The 18,844-nt window shown below is 39.9% G+C and overlaps 1 protein-coding gene across 6 annotated transcripts in view; it reads right to left on the bottom strand.

The window, feature by feature from the left end:
• The window catches only part of LOC139559726 (5'-AMP-activated protein kinase subunit gamma-2-like), a 62,251-nt gene that overhangs the window by 31,549 nt on the left and 11,858 nt on the right, over positions 1 to 18,844 (bottom strand). Inside the window, exons 1-4 of one of the 6 annotated variants that reach the window (XR_011671817.1) lie at positions 14,958 to 15,345; positions 14,734 to 14,778; positions 14,297 to 14,368; positions 9,567 to 9,840 (exon numbers count right to left, since the gene is read on the bottom strand). Coding sequence is in view for 4 of the 6 variants with exons in the window: in XM_071375982.1 (XP_071232083.1) it covers positions 9,567 to 9,840; positions 14,297 to 14,368; positions 14,734 to 14,778; positions 14,958 to 15,164 (598 nt within the window). In the remaining 2 variants the exon portion in view is untranslated. Of the gene's footprint in view, positions 1 to 9,566; positions 9,841 to 14,296; positions 14,369 to 14,733; positions 14,779 to 14,957; positions 15,346 to 18,844 lie in introns of those variants that run through there. The other 5 variants (XR_011671816.1, XM_071375982.1, XM_071375986.1 and 2 more) reach the window with 5 other exon arrangements.

The raw sequence follows: 18,844 nt of genomic DNA, 5'->3' as shown, positions 1-18,844 counted from the left end.
CATCGCTTCCTCTTTCCAACTGTAATTTGATGTTGAGCAGCTAATCTGCTAGATATGTGGGGGTGTAGAATTGCTAGCCTATAGGCTATTGCTCTTCAGGAAAACATCTTTGATGTGTGGACTTTCATTTATACAATGTACATTTTCATTGCTTGCCAGTAAATAAATAAATTGGTCTTCTTATAAAACAGGTTGGATGTGTCTGACTTCATTAATTATTCAACAGCAATCGGCAAGGTTGTTCTGGCTCTGAGGCCTAAAATGCGTTAATGTTGTGTCAAATGTACAATGTGCCAATCCTATTCAACCGGGCATAAATAGAAAAATATACCAGTTTAATTTGAGGACAAAAATGTTGACAGCTGCGTCATACCGGTTTCAAAATAAATGGGAAGAGATTTTTTGATGTACCGATTCCATGGCACATGGTTGATGAACTGGTACAAAAAACAACACTTGATTCAACACTTTAAATTATTATATAAAATTCTACAACAGACGCCTCCAAGGAAGAAGTGGAGGGCTCTCTTCAGTCGATAGGCTCTTAAGAGTCCTCAACTGGGAGCTTCATTAAATAGTACCCACAAAACACCAGTCTCAACATCAACAGTGAAGAGGCGACTCCGGGATGCTGGCTTTCTAGGCAGAGTTGCAAAGAAAAAGACATATTGCAGACTCTCCAATAAAAATAAAAGATTAAGATGGACAAAAGAACACACACTGGACAGAGGAACTCTTCCGAGAAGGCCAGCATCCTGGAGTCGCCTCTTCACTGTTGACGTTGAGACTGATGTTTTGCGGGTACTATTTAATGAAGCTGCCAGTTAAGGACTTGTGAGGTGTCTGTTTCTCAAACTAGACACTCTAATGTACTTGTCCTCTTTCTCAGTTGTGCACCAGGGCCTCCACTCATCTTTCTATTCTGGTTAGAGACAGTTTGCACTGTTCTGTGAAGGGAGTAGTACACAGCGTTGTATGAGATCTTCAGTTTCTTGGCAATTTCTCACATGGAATAGCCTGAACAAGAATAGACTGACGAGTTTCAGAAGAAAGTTCTTTGTTTCTGGACATTTTGAGCCTCTAATCAATTAGTCTTTTAAAATGAAACGTGGATTAGCTAACACAACGTGCCATTGGAACACAGGAGTGATGGTTGCTGATAATGGGCCTCTGTACGCCTATGTAGATATTCCATAAACATATATATATATATATTTTTTTTTAAATCAGCCATTTCCAGCGACAATAGTCATTTACAACATTAAAAATGTCTACACTGTATTTTACCCCCAAGCCATAAGACTCCTGAACAGGTAATCAAATGGCTACCCGGACTATTTGCATTGTGTGCCCCCCAACCCCTCTTTTACGCTGCTGCTACTCTCTGGTTATCATATATGCATAGTCACTTTAACTATACATTCATGTACATATGTACATATTACCTCAATTGGCCTGACCAACCAGTGCTCCCGCACATTGGCTAACCGGGCTATCTGCATTGTGTCCCACCACCCCCTCTTTACGCTACTGCTACTCTATGTTCATCATATATGCATAGTCACTTTAACCATATCTACATGTACATACTACCTCAATCAGCCTGACTAACCACTGTCTGTATGTAGCCTCGCTACTGTTTTTCACTGTCTTTTTACTGTTGTTTTTATTTCTTTACTTACCTATTGTTCACCTAATAGCTTTTTTGCACTATTGGTTAGAGCCTGTAAGTAAGCTGTATTCGGCGCACGTGACAACTAAACGTTGATTTTATCAATTTGATGTTATTTTAAATGGACCAAAAAAAAGAAGCTTTTCTTTCAAAAACAAGGAAATGTCTAAGTGTCTAAGGTATAATTAGTTACGGAATCTTTTCATAGTTTATGGACTAATCAACGCTGATAGATAGGCTATGGACATGTTGCCTGTAGGCCTTTTTTGTTTTTGTTCTGTTAATTGTTCTGTAAATTGGAGGTAAATGTTTTGGACTTGGTGTGAATAGTTTAGTGCGTCAAAATCGGAAATATGTATTTTTTCGGAATTCCTCTCCAATCTGACATTTCTTAATTAATATACTAGACTAATAATATTTAAAGGTAATAACTTGATTAATAATAATGAATTGCTACTGGTAATAGTGAAGTTGCAGAGAAAAGCCACGTGCTTCTTTTGAGTGTGATACGCGCCAATCCTCCCCCCAACGGTTATGTCGGTGACCGTGTAGATTGGCCTGGCCAACTACTGCATCCCAGAGATTCCCAAACTCGGTCCTCGGGACCCCAAGGGGTGCACGTTTTGTTTTTTCCCCCGGACACTACACATCTGATTCAAATGATCAAAGCTTGATGATTAGTTGATTATTTTAAATCAGCTGTATAGTGCTAGGGCAAAAAACAAAACGTGTACCCCCTGGGGTTCCGGGGACCGAGTTTGGGAAACCCTGCCGTAACCTCAAATTCCATGACAGTCACAGCCCTACCTGTCGTGACTCATGGAGGTTGTGTAAGATCTGTCAACTCCCCAGACCACGTCAACTGCCTAACAGAGAGACAGCTAGGTCAGATCACTGTCCCAGTACTGTAGCTAACTCATTAAGACTGACCTTTAAAGAGTGCTGAGCCAAGTCACAAATTCCCTCAACCATCCTCAGCTGACTAAAGGTAGGCCCCATGGTCTCTCCCTGGGCTGGCAGCTGTAGATTTATCTGATCAGACGGGTTCCACTCAATACACTAACACCCCCCACGACGCCCTGCGATGACCCAGTTAGTTATGACACTATTGACTGCCTTCGCCACTACCCCAGATCCATTCAAAATGGTTATGCAACTGATCAGCCCAAACAAGTCAATAAACAGTTCAGCAGAGCATGAATGAGGAGATGCAGTCAGGGTGTTACCTTTGACTTCCTGTTCCTCTGTTTACCTATGACACCGCCATTGATTTTACGCTTGGCTTGCATAAACTAGGGAGAGAAATACTTCATGAGCATTTCTTCTTCTTTCTCTAGACTTCTCTTCACTTTCAATGTAGTCTCTTTCATTTTATACGATATTGTCATGGGTCTCAGTGAATTGAGGGCAATTTATAAAAACTACCCACTTCCTTAATTTACTGACCATATTATACAGTACGCAGGGGAAGGGGAGACAGAGACAGAACTTGGGAAAGAAAGATGCAGACTGCCTGCCTGCCTGAAGAGCTTGATACAAGTCTGTTTGGGCATTACCGGATAAGGGCATGAAAGAGCTACAGTTGTCTGCCACGGGGAGGGAGTGACAATGTCCAGACTATGGTAAACAACACATGTAAAAAAAAAGCTATAAAACTGGGGGACATTCTGATTATATTTGCGGAAGACAAATGCAGCCAGGATGGCATTGGAACAAACAGGCATCAACCTGATTCAATGACAACATAAATCATTTTTAAATGACCTTGAACGACAAATAGCTTATTATATTATAGCATAAAACCAAAATATGGACCCATATGGACCCATAGAGAAAATATATTATTCTTGACATCCAAAACACATTCATGGTTCCAGCTCCAAACAACTTCTCATAATGTGAGGGATGGAACAGAGCAAGGAAAGAACAGGGGATATAGCACACCCTTGTGGCGACTGGTTGCCATGAACCTTGAAGAGTAGTGTCTACAGTCAGAATATGAGTTTCAGTGTGGTTGGTGACCCATATCAATCTTCAGGAAGAAACAGAGCTTGCCCCAAGCTAAGGCCCCAGATTAAGCATTTCACTATAAACTGCCAAACAAGCCACTTCATAGAGGCTTTTTGCATAGTCACTTTACCTCTACCTACAGGTTAGTCGAGGTACCCCCTGTATATAGCCTCTTTATTGTTATTTTATTGTTTTACTTTTAATTTAATTGTTTACTTTAGTTTATTAGCGATAGGAGCTGGGAAGAATGGGTGAATCCCAGCCAGGGAAAATGATTCACCTTTTAACCAAAGTATTTCTATGCACAACAGACTAGTTTGCATTAGACAATCAACTATACCAGTACTGTCAATGAAGAGCTTAATAAGGGCAATTCCGCCACTTTTCAACCTCATATTCATTATCTACAGCATTGGTTCCCAAACCTTTTATAGTCCCGTACCCCTTCAAACATTCAACCTCCAGCTGCGTGCCTCCTCTAGCACCAGGGTCAGCGCACTCTCAAATGTTGTTTTTTGCCATCATCGTAAGCCTGCCACACACACACTATACGATACATTTATTAAACATAAGAATGAGTGTGAGTTGTCACAAAGAGCTCTTGAAGGACCAGGGCACAAATAATAATTATCAATAATTGTAATCTTTATTTAACCATCTTAAATATAAAATGTTATTTGTTCATCGAAAATTGTGAATAACTCACCACAGGTTAATGAGAAGGGTGTGCTTGAAAGGATGCACATAACCCTGCAATGTTGGGTTGTATTGGAGAGAGTCTCAGTCTTAAATCATTTTCCACACACAGTCTGTGAACAGTCTGTTCATGCTAGGGAGGGCTGAGAATCCACTCTCACATAGGTACATGGTTGCAAAGGGCATCAGTGTCTTAACAGCGCGATTGGCTAAGGCAGGATACTCTTGAGCGCAGCCCAATCCAGAAATCTGGCAGTGGCTTCTGATTAAATTTTCACAGAACCGCTTGTTGCAATTTCGATGAGGCTCTCTTATTCAGATATCGGTAAGTGGACTGGAGGCAGGGCATGAAAGGGATAAAGAATCCAGTTGTTTGTGTCATCCGTTTCGGGAAAGTACCTGCGTAATTGTGCACCCAACTCACTCAGGTGCTTCGCTATATCACATTTGACATTGTCCGTAAGCTTGAGTTAATTTTCATACAAAAAAAAATCATACAATGATAGAAAGACCTGTGTGTTGTCCTTGTTAATGCAGACAGAAAAGAGCTCCAACTTCTTAATCATAGTGCAACGTCTGCTTCCAACTCGCACCCTCAAACACGTAGATCCCCCGAACGCAGATCACCTTCCAGCCCTCTTTCCAAGTCACACCCTCAAACACATAGATCCCCTGAACGCAGCTCACTCTCCAGATCCCAATCACCTGAACTCTAATCAACTTTTGACACACCTGTATGTCATTATCACACACTATTTAGTTCAGTTCTTTGCACCCCATCACTGTGAGGTATTGTGACTTGTCTTTAGGAGCTCTGTTTTTCCTGTGAATGATAAGTGTTTGCCTGCCTCACTAACGACGCCCTTTGCCTATTCCCTGCCTGTACTTTAGCCTATTTACCTATTGCCTGACCTCCCGGAATACGTTACTAGCCTTTTCTCTGCCTGTACTGTTGCCCTTTTGGACCCCCTGTGTATGACCTTCTGTCTGCCCCTGGACCCAGCTACCTGCCTCCTCCTATGGTCCTTTGCAATAAACACCTGCTGCGCCCTGCGCTTGAAACCAGCTCTCGGTCTCCCCTCGTGTTCATGACACAGCCTCAATTTTGTCCCGCACATTGAATATAGTTGCGGAGAGTCCCTGTAATCCTAGACCCAGATAGGCCAGTCGTGTGAGAAACTCGTCATCATGCAAGAGGTCAGACAAGTGAAAATGATGGTCAGTAGAGAACTTTAAGCTAGTCTCTCAATTTAAAAAAAAACGTGTCAATACTTTGCCCCTTGATAACCAGCGCATTTCTGTATGTTGCCTAGTTAAATAAAGATTAAATGAAGGTGTAAAAAAAAAAAAAAAATTCATCGCCGCCCAAAAATACCAATTTCCGATTGTTATGAAAACTTGAAATCTGTCCGATTAAATTGGGCCGATTTCAAGTTTTCATAACAATCGGAAATCGGTATTTTTGGGCGCCGATTTAAAAAAATATAATTTTTTTTTTACACCTTTATTTAATTTTTATTTAACTAGGCAAGTCAGTTAACAACACATTCTTATTTTCAATGACGGCCTAAACGAGGCAGAACGACAGATTTTTAACCTTGTCAGCTCGGGGGATCCAATCTTGCATTGATTACATTGCACTCCACGAGGAGCCTGCCTGTTAGCGAATCCAGTAAGCTAAGGTAAGTTACTACCTAGCATTAAACTTATCTTATAAAAAACAATCAATCAATGACTGTCATTGCTCCAATGTGTACTTAACCATAAACATCAATGCCTTTCTTAAAATCAATACACAAGTATATATTTTTAAACCTGCATATTTAGCTAAAATAAATCCAGGTTAGCAGGCAATATTAACCAGGTGAAATTGTGCCATTTCTCTTGCGTTCATTGCACGCAGAGTCAGGGTATATGCAACAGTTTGGGCCGCCTGGCTCTTTGCGAACTAATTTGCCAGAACTTTACGTAATTATGACAACATTGAAGGTTGTGCAATGTAACAGGAATATTTAGACTCATGGATGCCACCCGTTAGATCAAATACGGAACGGAATAAACGTTTTGTTTTCGAGGTGATAGTTTCCGGATTAGTCAAAGGTATATGGTTTAGAGAGAAATAGTCGACGCGTTATAATTCCTGTAATAAACTTGCGGCTGAATTTGAAAGGGGTTCCTTCGTTATTTTACCGTTCATGTCTTCCATAGAGAATGTCTTGATCTACTTCAAATAAGGTCTGTGTTTCGTGCAGGCTTAAACCGCCTCGACGTTTTGATACCCGTGTAAATCTCACTAGGATAAGGTAACGTTTGTCAACACATTTTCATAAATCCACTCTACAATTTTTTTTATCTTCGCTTATATTTAGCCAATATTGATCAGAGTTACCTTGTCCTATGGATATCTACACAGTTATAAAATTGGCATGGTGATGTAAGCCTACACGAAACACAGACCTTATTTTAAGTTAATCTAAAAATATCCTATGGAATAAATGAAGGAACCGCTTTTCAGATTTTGCTAGGTGTCATGGGAATTATGACTCGCACTTTGGTTGTCAATTCTTACCATGCCCATTATTAAAATAGGATTTCCTGCATATAGAAATTAAAGTTTTTGTTTTCAACATTCATCACAGGTAACTTAAACTATTTTTATTCAAACAGTTGAGAGTATTTGTCTCCTAAGCAGACTCTTCAGTATCATTGTCACTTCAGAGCTGTGTGCGTGTGTGTATTTATGTATTATATTAAGTTAAAATAAAAGTGTTCATTGTTCATTCAGTATTGTTGCAATTGTCATTATTACAAAAAATGTGTGTGTGTGTGTGTGTGTATGATATATATATATATTAATTTTTTTTAAATAAAATTAAAATCGGCCGATTAATCGGTAATCTGCTTTTTTTGTCCTCCAATAATCGGTATCGGTATTGAAAAATCATAATCGGTCGACCTCTAATCTGGACCACCAAACTCCATTTGATGTCACAAAGCTGTCCAGTACTTTAAAAATATTATTTTATGTTGTCCTGGTTTCCAGAAGATGTCTTCCTTAATTGACCCCCATAAACGTAACATATACCAGGAGCTGTGCCAGGCCCGCAACATCTGTCTCATCCAGCTGTAACGCATATAATTCACTGGCTTGTATGCGAAGCAGTAATTGTTTCAAAACATCTCCTGTCATGTCACTGATGCGTCATGAAACAGTGTTTGATGAAGGCATTGTCTGTATAGTTTTTTTGGCCTTTTGTCCCAGCCATATCTGCGGCAGCAGGAAGAATTAAGTCCCCTCTCCAATAGTATCGGTAGCTCACCATATAAGATGCTTTCAGCCACTTCTTATTAATGGTATCTGTTACTTTTATACATGTTTTACTACTCGAAAGTCGTCTTTAATCTCGCTCTACCTGTATTTGACATTGTGTTGTTATTTCGCTGAACACTAGATGGTTTGATTTAATTTTTGGCAGTGAAACGAGGCTACTCGGGCGAGGTGGAAAAAAACCTCACAAATGTATACCCCCGTTGGAAAATATAAATGTACCGTTTTATTTATTTTAAAATATAATTTATTTTGTATTTTTTGTTGTTCATGTGAATCACATTTTTATTTGGCGTACCCCCGATGGTATTGCGCTGTCAGGCATTCCCAGCAAGGGTACGCGTACCCCAGATTGGAATATCTGATCTCCAGCATCATACCAGTGTATACATATGTGGAAATGGCGCATTTCTATTATCTGTGGTTAAAGAAATAAAATGCTTATCGGTGACATCACAGGGTAGGATTAAAAGAAACTGATTTTCAAAACCTGCAATACATTTCTAGACAGAGGGAGGGTATTTTCTTGCTACCCATGTCACCACAAATTTCAGCATTTGAAATTCATGTTTTTAAAATGTTTTAGCTTTTGATGATGTCAGCAGGAATAACTTTTGAACTTAAGATTTTTTTTAGTAGAAATGCATCGTTTTCACATACAGTGCCTTCAGAGAGTATTCACACCCCTTGAATTGTTCCACATTTTGTGTTACACCCTGAATTTGAAATGTGTTATATTGAGATTTTGTGTCACTGGCCTACACACAATAACTCAATGTCGAGGTGGAATTATGTTTTTAGAAATTTGTAAAAATGAAAAGCTGAAATATCTTGAGTCAATAAGTATTCAACCCCTTTGTTATGGCAAGCCTAATACACTACCGGTCAAAGGTTTGGACACACCTACTCATTCAAATACTTTCTATTTTCTACATTGTAGCATAATAGTGAAGACATCAAAACTATGAAATAACACATATGGAATCATGTAGTAACCAAAAAAGTATTAAACAAATCAAAATATATTTTATCTGAGATTCTTCAATTAGCCACCCTTTCCCTTGATGACAGCTTTGCACACTCGTGGCATTATCTCAACCAGGAATTCCCACATATGCTGAGCACTTGCTGCCTGCTTTCCTTCACTCTGGAGTCCACTCTCCTTCTTGGTAAAATAGCCCTTACAAAATTACTACCATTGTTTTGTGTTCTTGACTATGTAATTTTGTAATTATAACAATATAATTTTGTCCTTATGAAAATTCTATTAACATCAGCTAGAAAAAATGTGCTTGGACTCTAGTTCAATGAATCCCAGAGGCCAGCAGCACAATATATTAACACAATCTGACATGCTTGCTTTAGAGTTTCTATTTGTTTCTGTCACTTTCTATATTTTTACCCCAAGAAGTTGGTGACAGCGACACTGATGATACGAGTCTAAACGAGGAAGGAAGCCCATCTGTCTAGTCCTCTAATAATATGGTATGGCCCTCTCTAAACTAAAGACCCAGAATACTCTCAGGACAAGGCAATGAGATTATGTTTGCATTGTTTGCTTTCCAGGAGGGGACTGCTGCCCCATACAGCTCTTGCAGGGCTTTTTAGCACTAATGTGCTGTGACTGTATAGGGTTTTAGTGTTGTGACCATTTTCTTTTGAAGAGCTACCTGTGTTTGCCATGCTATTTATTCCATATTATTACAACAGTGCATCTGCACATAATTCAGCAATAGATAATTCTGTCAGAATCAAATTCTAAGATCAAAATAATGCTGATAACTTCCTGTCTTGAGGTTTTTCCGCATGTAAATACTGGAAACCACAGTCGGCTCTTTGAAATACATTTATTTGTATTACCTTTCCTTGTCCTAGAGAAGAGCTTGATGCTAGAGTTGGACGATGAGTTGGATGAAGAGCGGAAGATACCACTGAAGTTGAGGCGGCAGGGCGACTTGGGCGGTGAGCGGTCCTGGTGGGTGGAGGGGTAGGGGAAGATGGTTCTAGATGAGCCCGGACTGGTCCGAGACTGGGAAGGGGAAAACATAGGACTAGATGGTTGGCTGACACCAGCAGCACCACCCCTCACTAAGAGTCCTTTAGTTAGGCTGGCAGAGTGGCAGCAGACCTCTCCCTGAGATAGAAGAAAGGAGATGAGGGAATTTCATTTACATACACTCAAGCAAATACCTAGTTTATTTGTGTACAATGTGTCACTATACAGCCAGGCGGATGACACCTGGAAATACTATGACAGAGGCTTTATGGACTACAGTCAAAGAAACCACAAAGTTCATCATCATCATAAAATGATTCACAAAATGTCTCTGCTGGATGTATTTTGCATTAGAAATTCCACTCAGGCTCTAAGGCTTGATATCAGCATCTGTAGGAGAGATGTTCAGGGCTTGGGTGAAGCCACTTCTCTTTGTGTGAGATATGAAACCATATGTAGTCAGTGCTATCACATTACAGTGTTTCCCCTTTATTCATTTAGCAGCGACTTCTTGCGAAAGAACGTGTTTAGGCAAGCGAGTCACCTTGGAGAGTTTTATCAGCAGATCTATCAGCTCATTCAAAACACGAGGAAAGACAGGTGGTTCATTCACTACATACAGTATACTCTGGACAGTTGAAAAAAAGAGAACAATCAAATCCTAAGAATTCGTAGAAAAGACTGAGGTTGTTGGGAAAATAAATAAGTGAAAGGACGAAAAGACTGACTCAGACCATGTAAAGACAGTGAGGAAAGAGGAAGCTTGCTTTGCAGGGATCAATTTCCTGTTTTTGATCCGACCATGTCTGGAGACTGTGGGTGGGGAAGTGCAAGGAGGCAGTCTAAGGAGTTGGTAGAAAAAACATGATAGAAAAAGAACGAGGTAAAACCAAATCACTGCCAAACTCTAGCCAGAGCTTGCACAACCAAGAAGTTGTCTAAACATCTCTGACAGTCTTTGACACTTAGCATACTTTCTACTATTTTAAATAAGTCAAACACCCTGTCATAGACTATTCTCTCTTCTACCGCACGGCACCGATAAACCAAGTCTGGAACCAACAGGACCCTGAACAGCTTAAATCGTTAACCAAATAGCTACCCTGACTATATGCATTGACCCTTTTCGCACAAACTTTTGTTTTAGTCATCACATACGCTGCTGCTACTGTTCATTACATATCCTGTTGCCTATTCGGTTATATGCACATACAGTGCATTCAGAGAGTATTCAGACCCCTTGACTTTTTCCACATTTTGTTACAGCCTTATTCTAAAATGTATTAAATAGTTTTCCCCCCTCATCAACCCATATAATACCCCATAATGACAAAGCAAAAACAGTTTAGACATTTTTGTAAATGTATAAAAAAAAAAAAACTGAAATATCACATTGACATAAGTATTCAGACCCTTTACTCAGCACTTTCGACAGCGATTAGAGCCTCACGTCTTCTTCTGAGGTCCTGAGCGCTCTGGAGCAGGTTTTCATCAAGGATTTCTCTGTACTTTGCTCTGTTCAGCTTTCCCTCGATCCTGACTATTCTCCCTGTCCCTGCTGATGAAAAATATCCCCAGAGATGGTTTAGGGATGGTGTCAGGTTTCCTCCAGACGTGAGCCTTGGCATTCAGGCCAAAGATTTAAATCTTGGTTTAATCTAGCCAGCTCTAGGAAGAGCTGTTGGTGGTTCCAAACTTATTTCATATAAGAATGATGGAGGCCACTGTGTTTTTGGGGATCTTCAATGCTGCAGAAAGTTTGTGTTACCATTCCCCAGATCAATGCCTCGACACAATCCTGTCTCAGAGCTCTACGGACAATTCCGTCGACCTAATGGCTTGGTTTTTGCTCTGACATGCACTGTCAACTGTGGGACCTTATATAGACAGGTGTGTACCTTTCCAAATCATGTCCAATTAATTGAATTTACCATAGGTAGACTCCAATCAAGGTGTAGAAACTTCTCAAGGACGACCAATGTAAACAGGATGCACCTGAGCTCAATTTCGAGTCAGGTAGCAAATGGTCTGAATCTTTATGTAAATAAGGTATTTCATTTTTTTTTATACATTTGCTAAAATGTCTAAAAACCTGTTTTCACTTTGTCATTATGGGGTATTGTGTATAGAAAGATGAGGAAAAACGTTAATTTAAATCATATAATATAATTTTCATGAAATGACAAGTCCAATACAGCAAATGAAAGATAAACATCTTGTGAATCCAGCCATCATTTCCGATTTTTAAAATGTTTTACAGCGAAAACACAATATGTATTTCTATTAGCTAACCACAATAGCAAAAGACTCAACCGCATATTTTCACAATTTTTCTACCGCAGAGGTAGCTATCACAAAACCGACCAAATAGAGATATACTTAGTCACTAACCAAGAAACAACTTCATCAGATGACAGTCTTATAACATGTTATACAATACATTTATGTTTTGTTCGAAAATGTGCATATTTGAGGTATAAATCATAGTTTTACATTGCAGCTACCATCAAAAATATCACCAAAGCAGCCAGAATAATTACAGAGAGCAACGTGAAATACCTAAATACTCATCATAAAACATTTATGAAAAATACATGGTGTACAGCAAATGAAAGATAAACATCTTGTGAATCCAGCCAATATTTCAGATTTTTTAAGTGTTTTACAGCGAAAACACAATATAGCATTATATTAGCTTACCACAATAGCCAAACACACAAATGCATTTATCAGCAGCAAAAGGTAGCGATCGCAAAAACCAGCAAAAGATATAAAATTAATCACTAACCTTGACCAACTTCATCAGATGACAGTCCTATAACATCAGGTTATACAATACACTTATGTTTTGTTCGAAAATGTGCATATTTTGAGCTGCAAACCGTGGTTATACATTGTGAATATGTAGCATCGATTCACCAAATTGTCCGGAGATATTTTGGACACTCACCTAATCTGACCAAAGAACTCATCATAAACTTTACTAAAAAATACATGTTGGGCAGCAAATGAAAGATACACTAGTTCTTAATGCAAACGCCGTGTTAGATTTAAAAAAAATAACTTTACCATAACAAACAGCTTATGTTATAGCGACAGCGCCCGCAAATAGGACGGAAAATAGGACTCAACATTTTCCACAGAAATACGAAATAACATCATAAATTGTTCTTACTTTTGCTGAGCTTCCATCATAATCTTGTACAAGGAGTCCTAGGTCCAGAATAAATCGTTGTTTGGTTTTAGAATGTCCTTTTCTCCTGTCGAATTAGCAACCTTAGCTAGCCATGTGGCGCGAACATGCCCATCTTCTCCTGACGCAAAGGAAAATTCCAAAAGTCGCAATAAACGTTGAATAAACTGATACAACTCGGTTGAAAAAAACTACTTTATGATGTTTTTATCACATCTATCAAATACAATCAGAGCCGGAGATATTCACTGTGTATACCGAATGCTTTTCAGAAGCCAATGTTGATGTCCTTCCCGCGCCTAGGTAGAGAAAGGAAATTCTGGTCACGTCATTCCAAGAGCTCTTGTTCGACCTCAGATCAAGCTAGACACCCCATTCCACCTTCCACTGCCTGTTGACATCTAGTGGAAGGCGTATGCAGTGCATGCAAATCCATAAATATTAAGCAATTGAATAGGCAGGCCCTGGAACAGAGCATCATTTTCAGATTTTTCACTTCCTATCTGGAAGTTTGCTGCCAAATAAGTTCTGTTTTACTCACAGATATAATTCAAACAGTTTTAGAAACTTGAGTGTTTTCTATCCAATAGTAATAATAATATGCATATTGTACGATCTAGAATAGAGTACGAGGCCGTTTAAATTGGGCACGATTTTTCCCCAAAGTGAAAACAGCGCCCCCTATTCACAAGAAGTTTTAATCCATTTTAGAATAAGGCTGTAACGTAACAAAATGTGGAAAAGGTAAAGGGGTCTGAATACTTTGCGAATGCACTGTATCTACCTCAATTACCTCGTACCCCTGCAAATTGACTTAGTACTGGTACCCCGTGTATATAGGCAAGTTATCGTTACTCATTGTGTATTTATTATTACATGTCATTACTTTTTTCTATTATTTCTCTATTTTCATTCTCTCTGCATTGTTGGGAAGGGCCTGTAAGTAAGCATTTCACGGTTAGTCTAAACCTGTTGTTTACAAAGCATGTGATGAATAAAATGTGATTTGATCAAATTTAATTTGAAGATTACCTTCCTGTTTGGTTTGATCTGTCAGTATAACCCTGAGCTTCTGCAGAGCAACCTTCATATGTCCAGAAGGACCTCTACCATGACATCTACAAACCCACTGTCATGTGAGATCTATCTTCACAGGTGATTGTCAGACGTCCACCCCCTTCTTTAGCAGTACCACGACACTCCCTCCCCTCAGCCCTTTTCATTACAGCAGAGGGCTCCGGGAACAATGATTGTCTGACTGTCTCACTGCCTGTGTCCAAACACTATGCTCAGATAACTTAAAACTAGAAAAATGAAAGGTAAAAGGTGAGAATCACAACGCTGTTAGTCAAGAGTAACTTCATTGTGTGTAAACATGAGTATGAAGAGAAGACAATTTACCTTAGGAGAGCCATCCTTTTCCGAGCCACCAGACTCTGCATCCAGTATGGGGGAGGTAAAAGCCCTAAGGTCCTACAGAAAGACAGGGAAGGCTTGTGTCAAACTGTCAATGAGATAATACTAAAGGCTGATCACTTAACATTCAGGACATGCCTCAGAAAAACAAACTGGCATGTTATGACATGCAGCATTTCTTTCTCAACACCATCATCAATACGTTTTGTCAACAAGTTAAGTTTAGTCAACATTTTAGCCAATTTTGACTATCTTTGTTACGCCCAGACCGTGATTGATTGGCCCATTTACTGTAATTTACAGGTTTAGGTTCAATCTTTAACACTTTAAAATTTGCTTTCGCCAAGACACGTTAACCTCTAAAAGAGGTTAAACATGTTAAACCACTACTGGGGCATGACATAACCAGGAAATATATTTACCCTATATTCTTCCTCATAGCAAGGATTGGATTTCCTCATACTGTACTGTATTAAAAACAACAACAACAAAAAACAGTTTTAAGTGAGAAGTAGGCATTGGTCTGAAGCCAAAAAAGAAAGGAAACTCACATTAGCATCACAATGCTAATGTGTTTTCCAGCACACAGCTTTGACCTACTACAGTAGCTACAGTAGATTTTAAGTATTGATAGTGTGCGAAGTACCATGTGTACTGGGTGCAATTGAATTGGCATACGTCGTTTCTCAGCTCCACATGGAACAGCTTGCATTTCTCCGTGACAGGAACATGACCACAATCCGCCACTCTGCCATAAAGCAGTGTCCCTGCGCAGTACCATAGAGATGGCGTGCATCGACCTCTTCCTTGAGAATCTGAGAGCGGGTCTCCCCTCCGTTCTAGCAAAACGCATGCAGTAGTTCACACCACCACACCCACTGCCACTTCACGAACCGAAAGGTTCTTTTAAGAGCCACCTAATAAATTAAAATAAGTGTGTGTGTCGGGAGGCGGCTGTCAAAACTATGAACAAAATAATGGTAAAAATGTATCCTACGGGAGGCGAACCCACAATCTTCAAATCCACGGAAGGAAACTCTAACCATTACACTACGAACTCTGTTCCTAAAACATTGACTTCGACAGAGCATTTAGATGAACAGTCTGGAAGTGTTCGTTCCAAAATTATTTTGTTAATTCACTCTGAATGTTTATTGCTCTTGCTTGGTTTAAATATAATAGTCTAAAACAGTTGACTTGTTGAAAAATACAAATTTAATTACATAGCTAACCAAGTTAGCAAGCATGTCATTTTCTTTTGACTGTGCATAGCATCGCACACAATTTAAGCAAGCAGAGAGCGGATTCGATTAATCTGTCCCGGGGTACACCGGGCCATGGCCAGTCACGTCTTCGGGCGAAAGCGAGAAGGGAAGGCAGATAAAGCGTTTTTATCAAAAGCAATACATTTTGCATGTATAAACACAAATCCTACTCATTACTGCACGTGCTTAATTACATCCCTTGTTTTGAGCCAACTTCATCGTCGGACAGAGCGGGGTACCTGGCTCACGCCTGGGAGGCAGCCCTGTTCCAAATCGAATGCAATCGATTTACAACTGGTGCAAACACGCCTACACAGGCGCCCGGGCGAGATTAACTGAACCTCAATGATTCTGATTTTGTTTTTCCCTGGATGCACTGTGACTACTTTTTATTTGTGGATGGCAATTTCAGATTATCTGGGAACACAGTGAAAAAAATGTCTTACGACCCTAATGCTAACGACCCTGTTAAAAATCCGGTATGTGGTTCTCAGTAATGGACTGACAGCTCATGACGAGAGGCAGGGAGTGTGTGTAGCTCCAATCAAGTTGTTTTGGTGTCATATTGGTTTAGATATGATGGTAGGGAGATTTTGATAATTGTATATCAGTGTAGAGCATTCAAGTAGTGCATGCCAATCGTCAGGTTTCAAAGGTGAAAAGGAAATATTTCGTAGCAATAAACCAATATAATTGCATGGAAAAGCAGATGTGTATATACATGTCTAGAGGTATTTTTTAATCCATACATTACTCCTGGAAGGGCACGGGACTGCTCCAACGATGGATCTCATCCAAATAATACCTACATGAGCTGCAGCAACATGCACCAGCACCCGCAATAACATGAGCTGCAGATGTTGGGTGACATTGCCTTTACACAGAAAATGCTAGCTTAAATAATTCAGACCGTTTACTCAGTACTTTGATGAAGCACCTTTGGCAGAGATCACAGCCTCGAGTCTTCTTGGGTATGACGTTACAAGCTTGGCACACCTGTATTTAAGGAGTTTCTCCCATTCTTCTCTACAGATCCTCTCAAGCTCGGTCAGGTTGGATGGGGAGCATCGCTACACAGCTTTTATCAGGTTTCTCCACAGATATTAGATCGGGTTCAAGTCCAGGCTCTAGCTGGGCCACTCAAGGACATTCAGAGACTTGTCCCTAAGCCACTCCTGCATTGTCTTAGCTGTGTGCTTAGGGTCGTTGTCCTGTTGAAAGGTGAACCTCCGCCCCAGTCCAAGGTCCTGAGCGCTCTGGAGCAGGTTTTCATCAAGGATCTCTTTTTGCTCTGTTCATCGTTCCCTCGATCCTGAATAGTCTCCCAGTTCATGCCACTGAAAAATATCCCCACAGCATGATACTGCCACCACCATGCTTCACCGTAGGGATGGTGCCAGGTTTTCCTCCAGACGTGATGCTTGGCATTTAGACCAACAAGTTCAATCTTGGTGTCATCAGACCAGAGAATCTTGTTTCTCATGGTCTGAGAATCTTTAGGTGACTTTTGGCAAACTCCAAGCGGACTGTCATGTGCCTTTTCCATCTGGCCATTCTACCATAAAGGTCCGATTGATGGAGTGCTGCAGAGATGGTTGTCCTTGTGGAAGGTTCTCCCATCTCCACAGAGGAACTCTGGAGCTCTGTCAGAGTGACCATCGGATCTTGGTCACCTCCTTGACCAAGGCCCTTCTGCCCCGATTGCACAGTTTGGCCGGGCGGCCAGCTCTACAAAGAGTCTTGGTGGTTCTAAACTTCTTCCATTTAAGAACGATGGAGGCCACTGTGTGCTTGGGGACCTTCAATGCTGCAGAAATGTTTGGATACACTTCCCCAGATTTCCAAAGTCTGTGCCTCGCAATCCTGTCTCGGAGCTCTACAGACAATTCCTTCGACCTCATGGCTTGGTTTTTGCCCTGACATGCACTGTCAACTGTGGAACCTTATATAGACAAGTGTGTGCCTTTCCAAATCATGTCCAATCATTTGAATTTACCACAGGTGGACTCCAAGGATGATCAATGGAAACAGAATGCACCTGAGCTCAATTTCGAGTCTCATTGCAAAGGATCTGAATACTTATGTAAATATAGATTTTTATATAGATTTGCAAAAATGTCTAAAAACCTGTTTTCGCTTCTGGGGTTATTATGGGGTATTGTGTTTAGATTGATGAGGAAAAAAATGTATGTAATCCATTTTAGAATAAGGCTGTAACGTAACAAAATGTGGAAAAGGTCAAGGGGTCTGAATACTTTCCGAATGCACTGTAATTGCAGCATGCAACAATTCCAAAGATTCTACTGAGTTACAGTTCATAAGGAAATCAGTCAATTTAAATAAATAAAGTCCTCATCTATGGATTTCACATGACTGGGAATACTGATATGCATCCGTTGGTCGCATATACCTTAAAAAAAATTAGGGGTGTGGATAGGGCTGTGGCGGTCATGAAATTTCGTCAGCCAGTGATTGTCAAGCAAATAACTGTCGGTCTCATGGTAATTGACTGTTAATTAACATAAACACATGTAGCATCTCCTAGCTAGCCCACTGATGCAGACCTTTGGAACATCTACATTTTAAAAAGTCTAATAAATCCATGTAATATAGCCTACACCATCACAATAAATCCCTTATTCATTTTAGACAGGTCTAAAAAAAAAAAAAAAAAAAAACATGATATGAAGAAAATGTAGTCTATTTCAGATGAACAGAATAGCATACTGTGAGTTGTCTTTATGTTAGGTCCTGATCTGGCTATGCCAATTGACTGTAGGCTACACTAGTTAATTTATCCGACAAGATTTTCTTAGAATTCTGTGGCATTATTTTATAGTATGAAGAATACAATTGAACAAAGCTGAATAAAATAGAAAATATATTTTTCCCAAACAATGAGGGAGTGCGCACATGCGGATATTCTGTGTTGAGTGGTTAACAAAGAAATAGGTATTCATTCCTCTATGCTTCATTTTGAGTTATTAATGTAACTTTAGTTGTTCTACAAACGTTGGGCTATATGTTTAGATGTTTATACATTGTAAGGCGGCATCATGCGACTCTAATAATGATTTGAAAAAAGTAGCTTGAAAGGCATGAGCTCTGCTTTGTATTTTTCAGGACGTACACACTACATCAGTTACTCATTCACAATTTTACAAGCACTTGATAATGCCTAGAATTTCCCGACTGCACCCCCCCCCAGGCCGTATTGCACCCTAAAAAAATCCATGCCTTTTGTGAGCACAACGGTGATCAGGTCATT

This window comes from Salvelinus alpinus, chromosome 30, assembly GCF_045679555.1.
Source record: "Salvelinus alpinus chromosome 30, SLU_Salpinus.1, whole genome shotgun sequence".
Lineage (NCBI taxonomy): Eukaryota > Metazoa > Chordata > Actinopteri > Salmoniformes > Salmonidae > Salvelinus > Salvelinus alpinus.
This window is presented reverse-complemented; position numbering and strand designations above follow the sequence as displayed.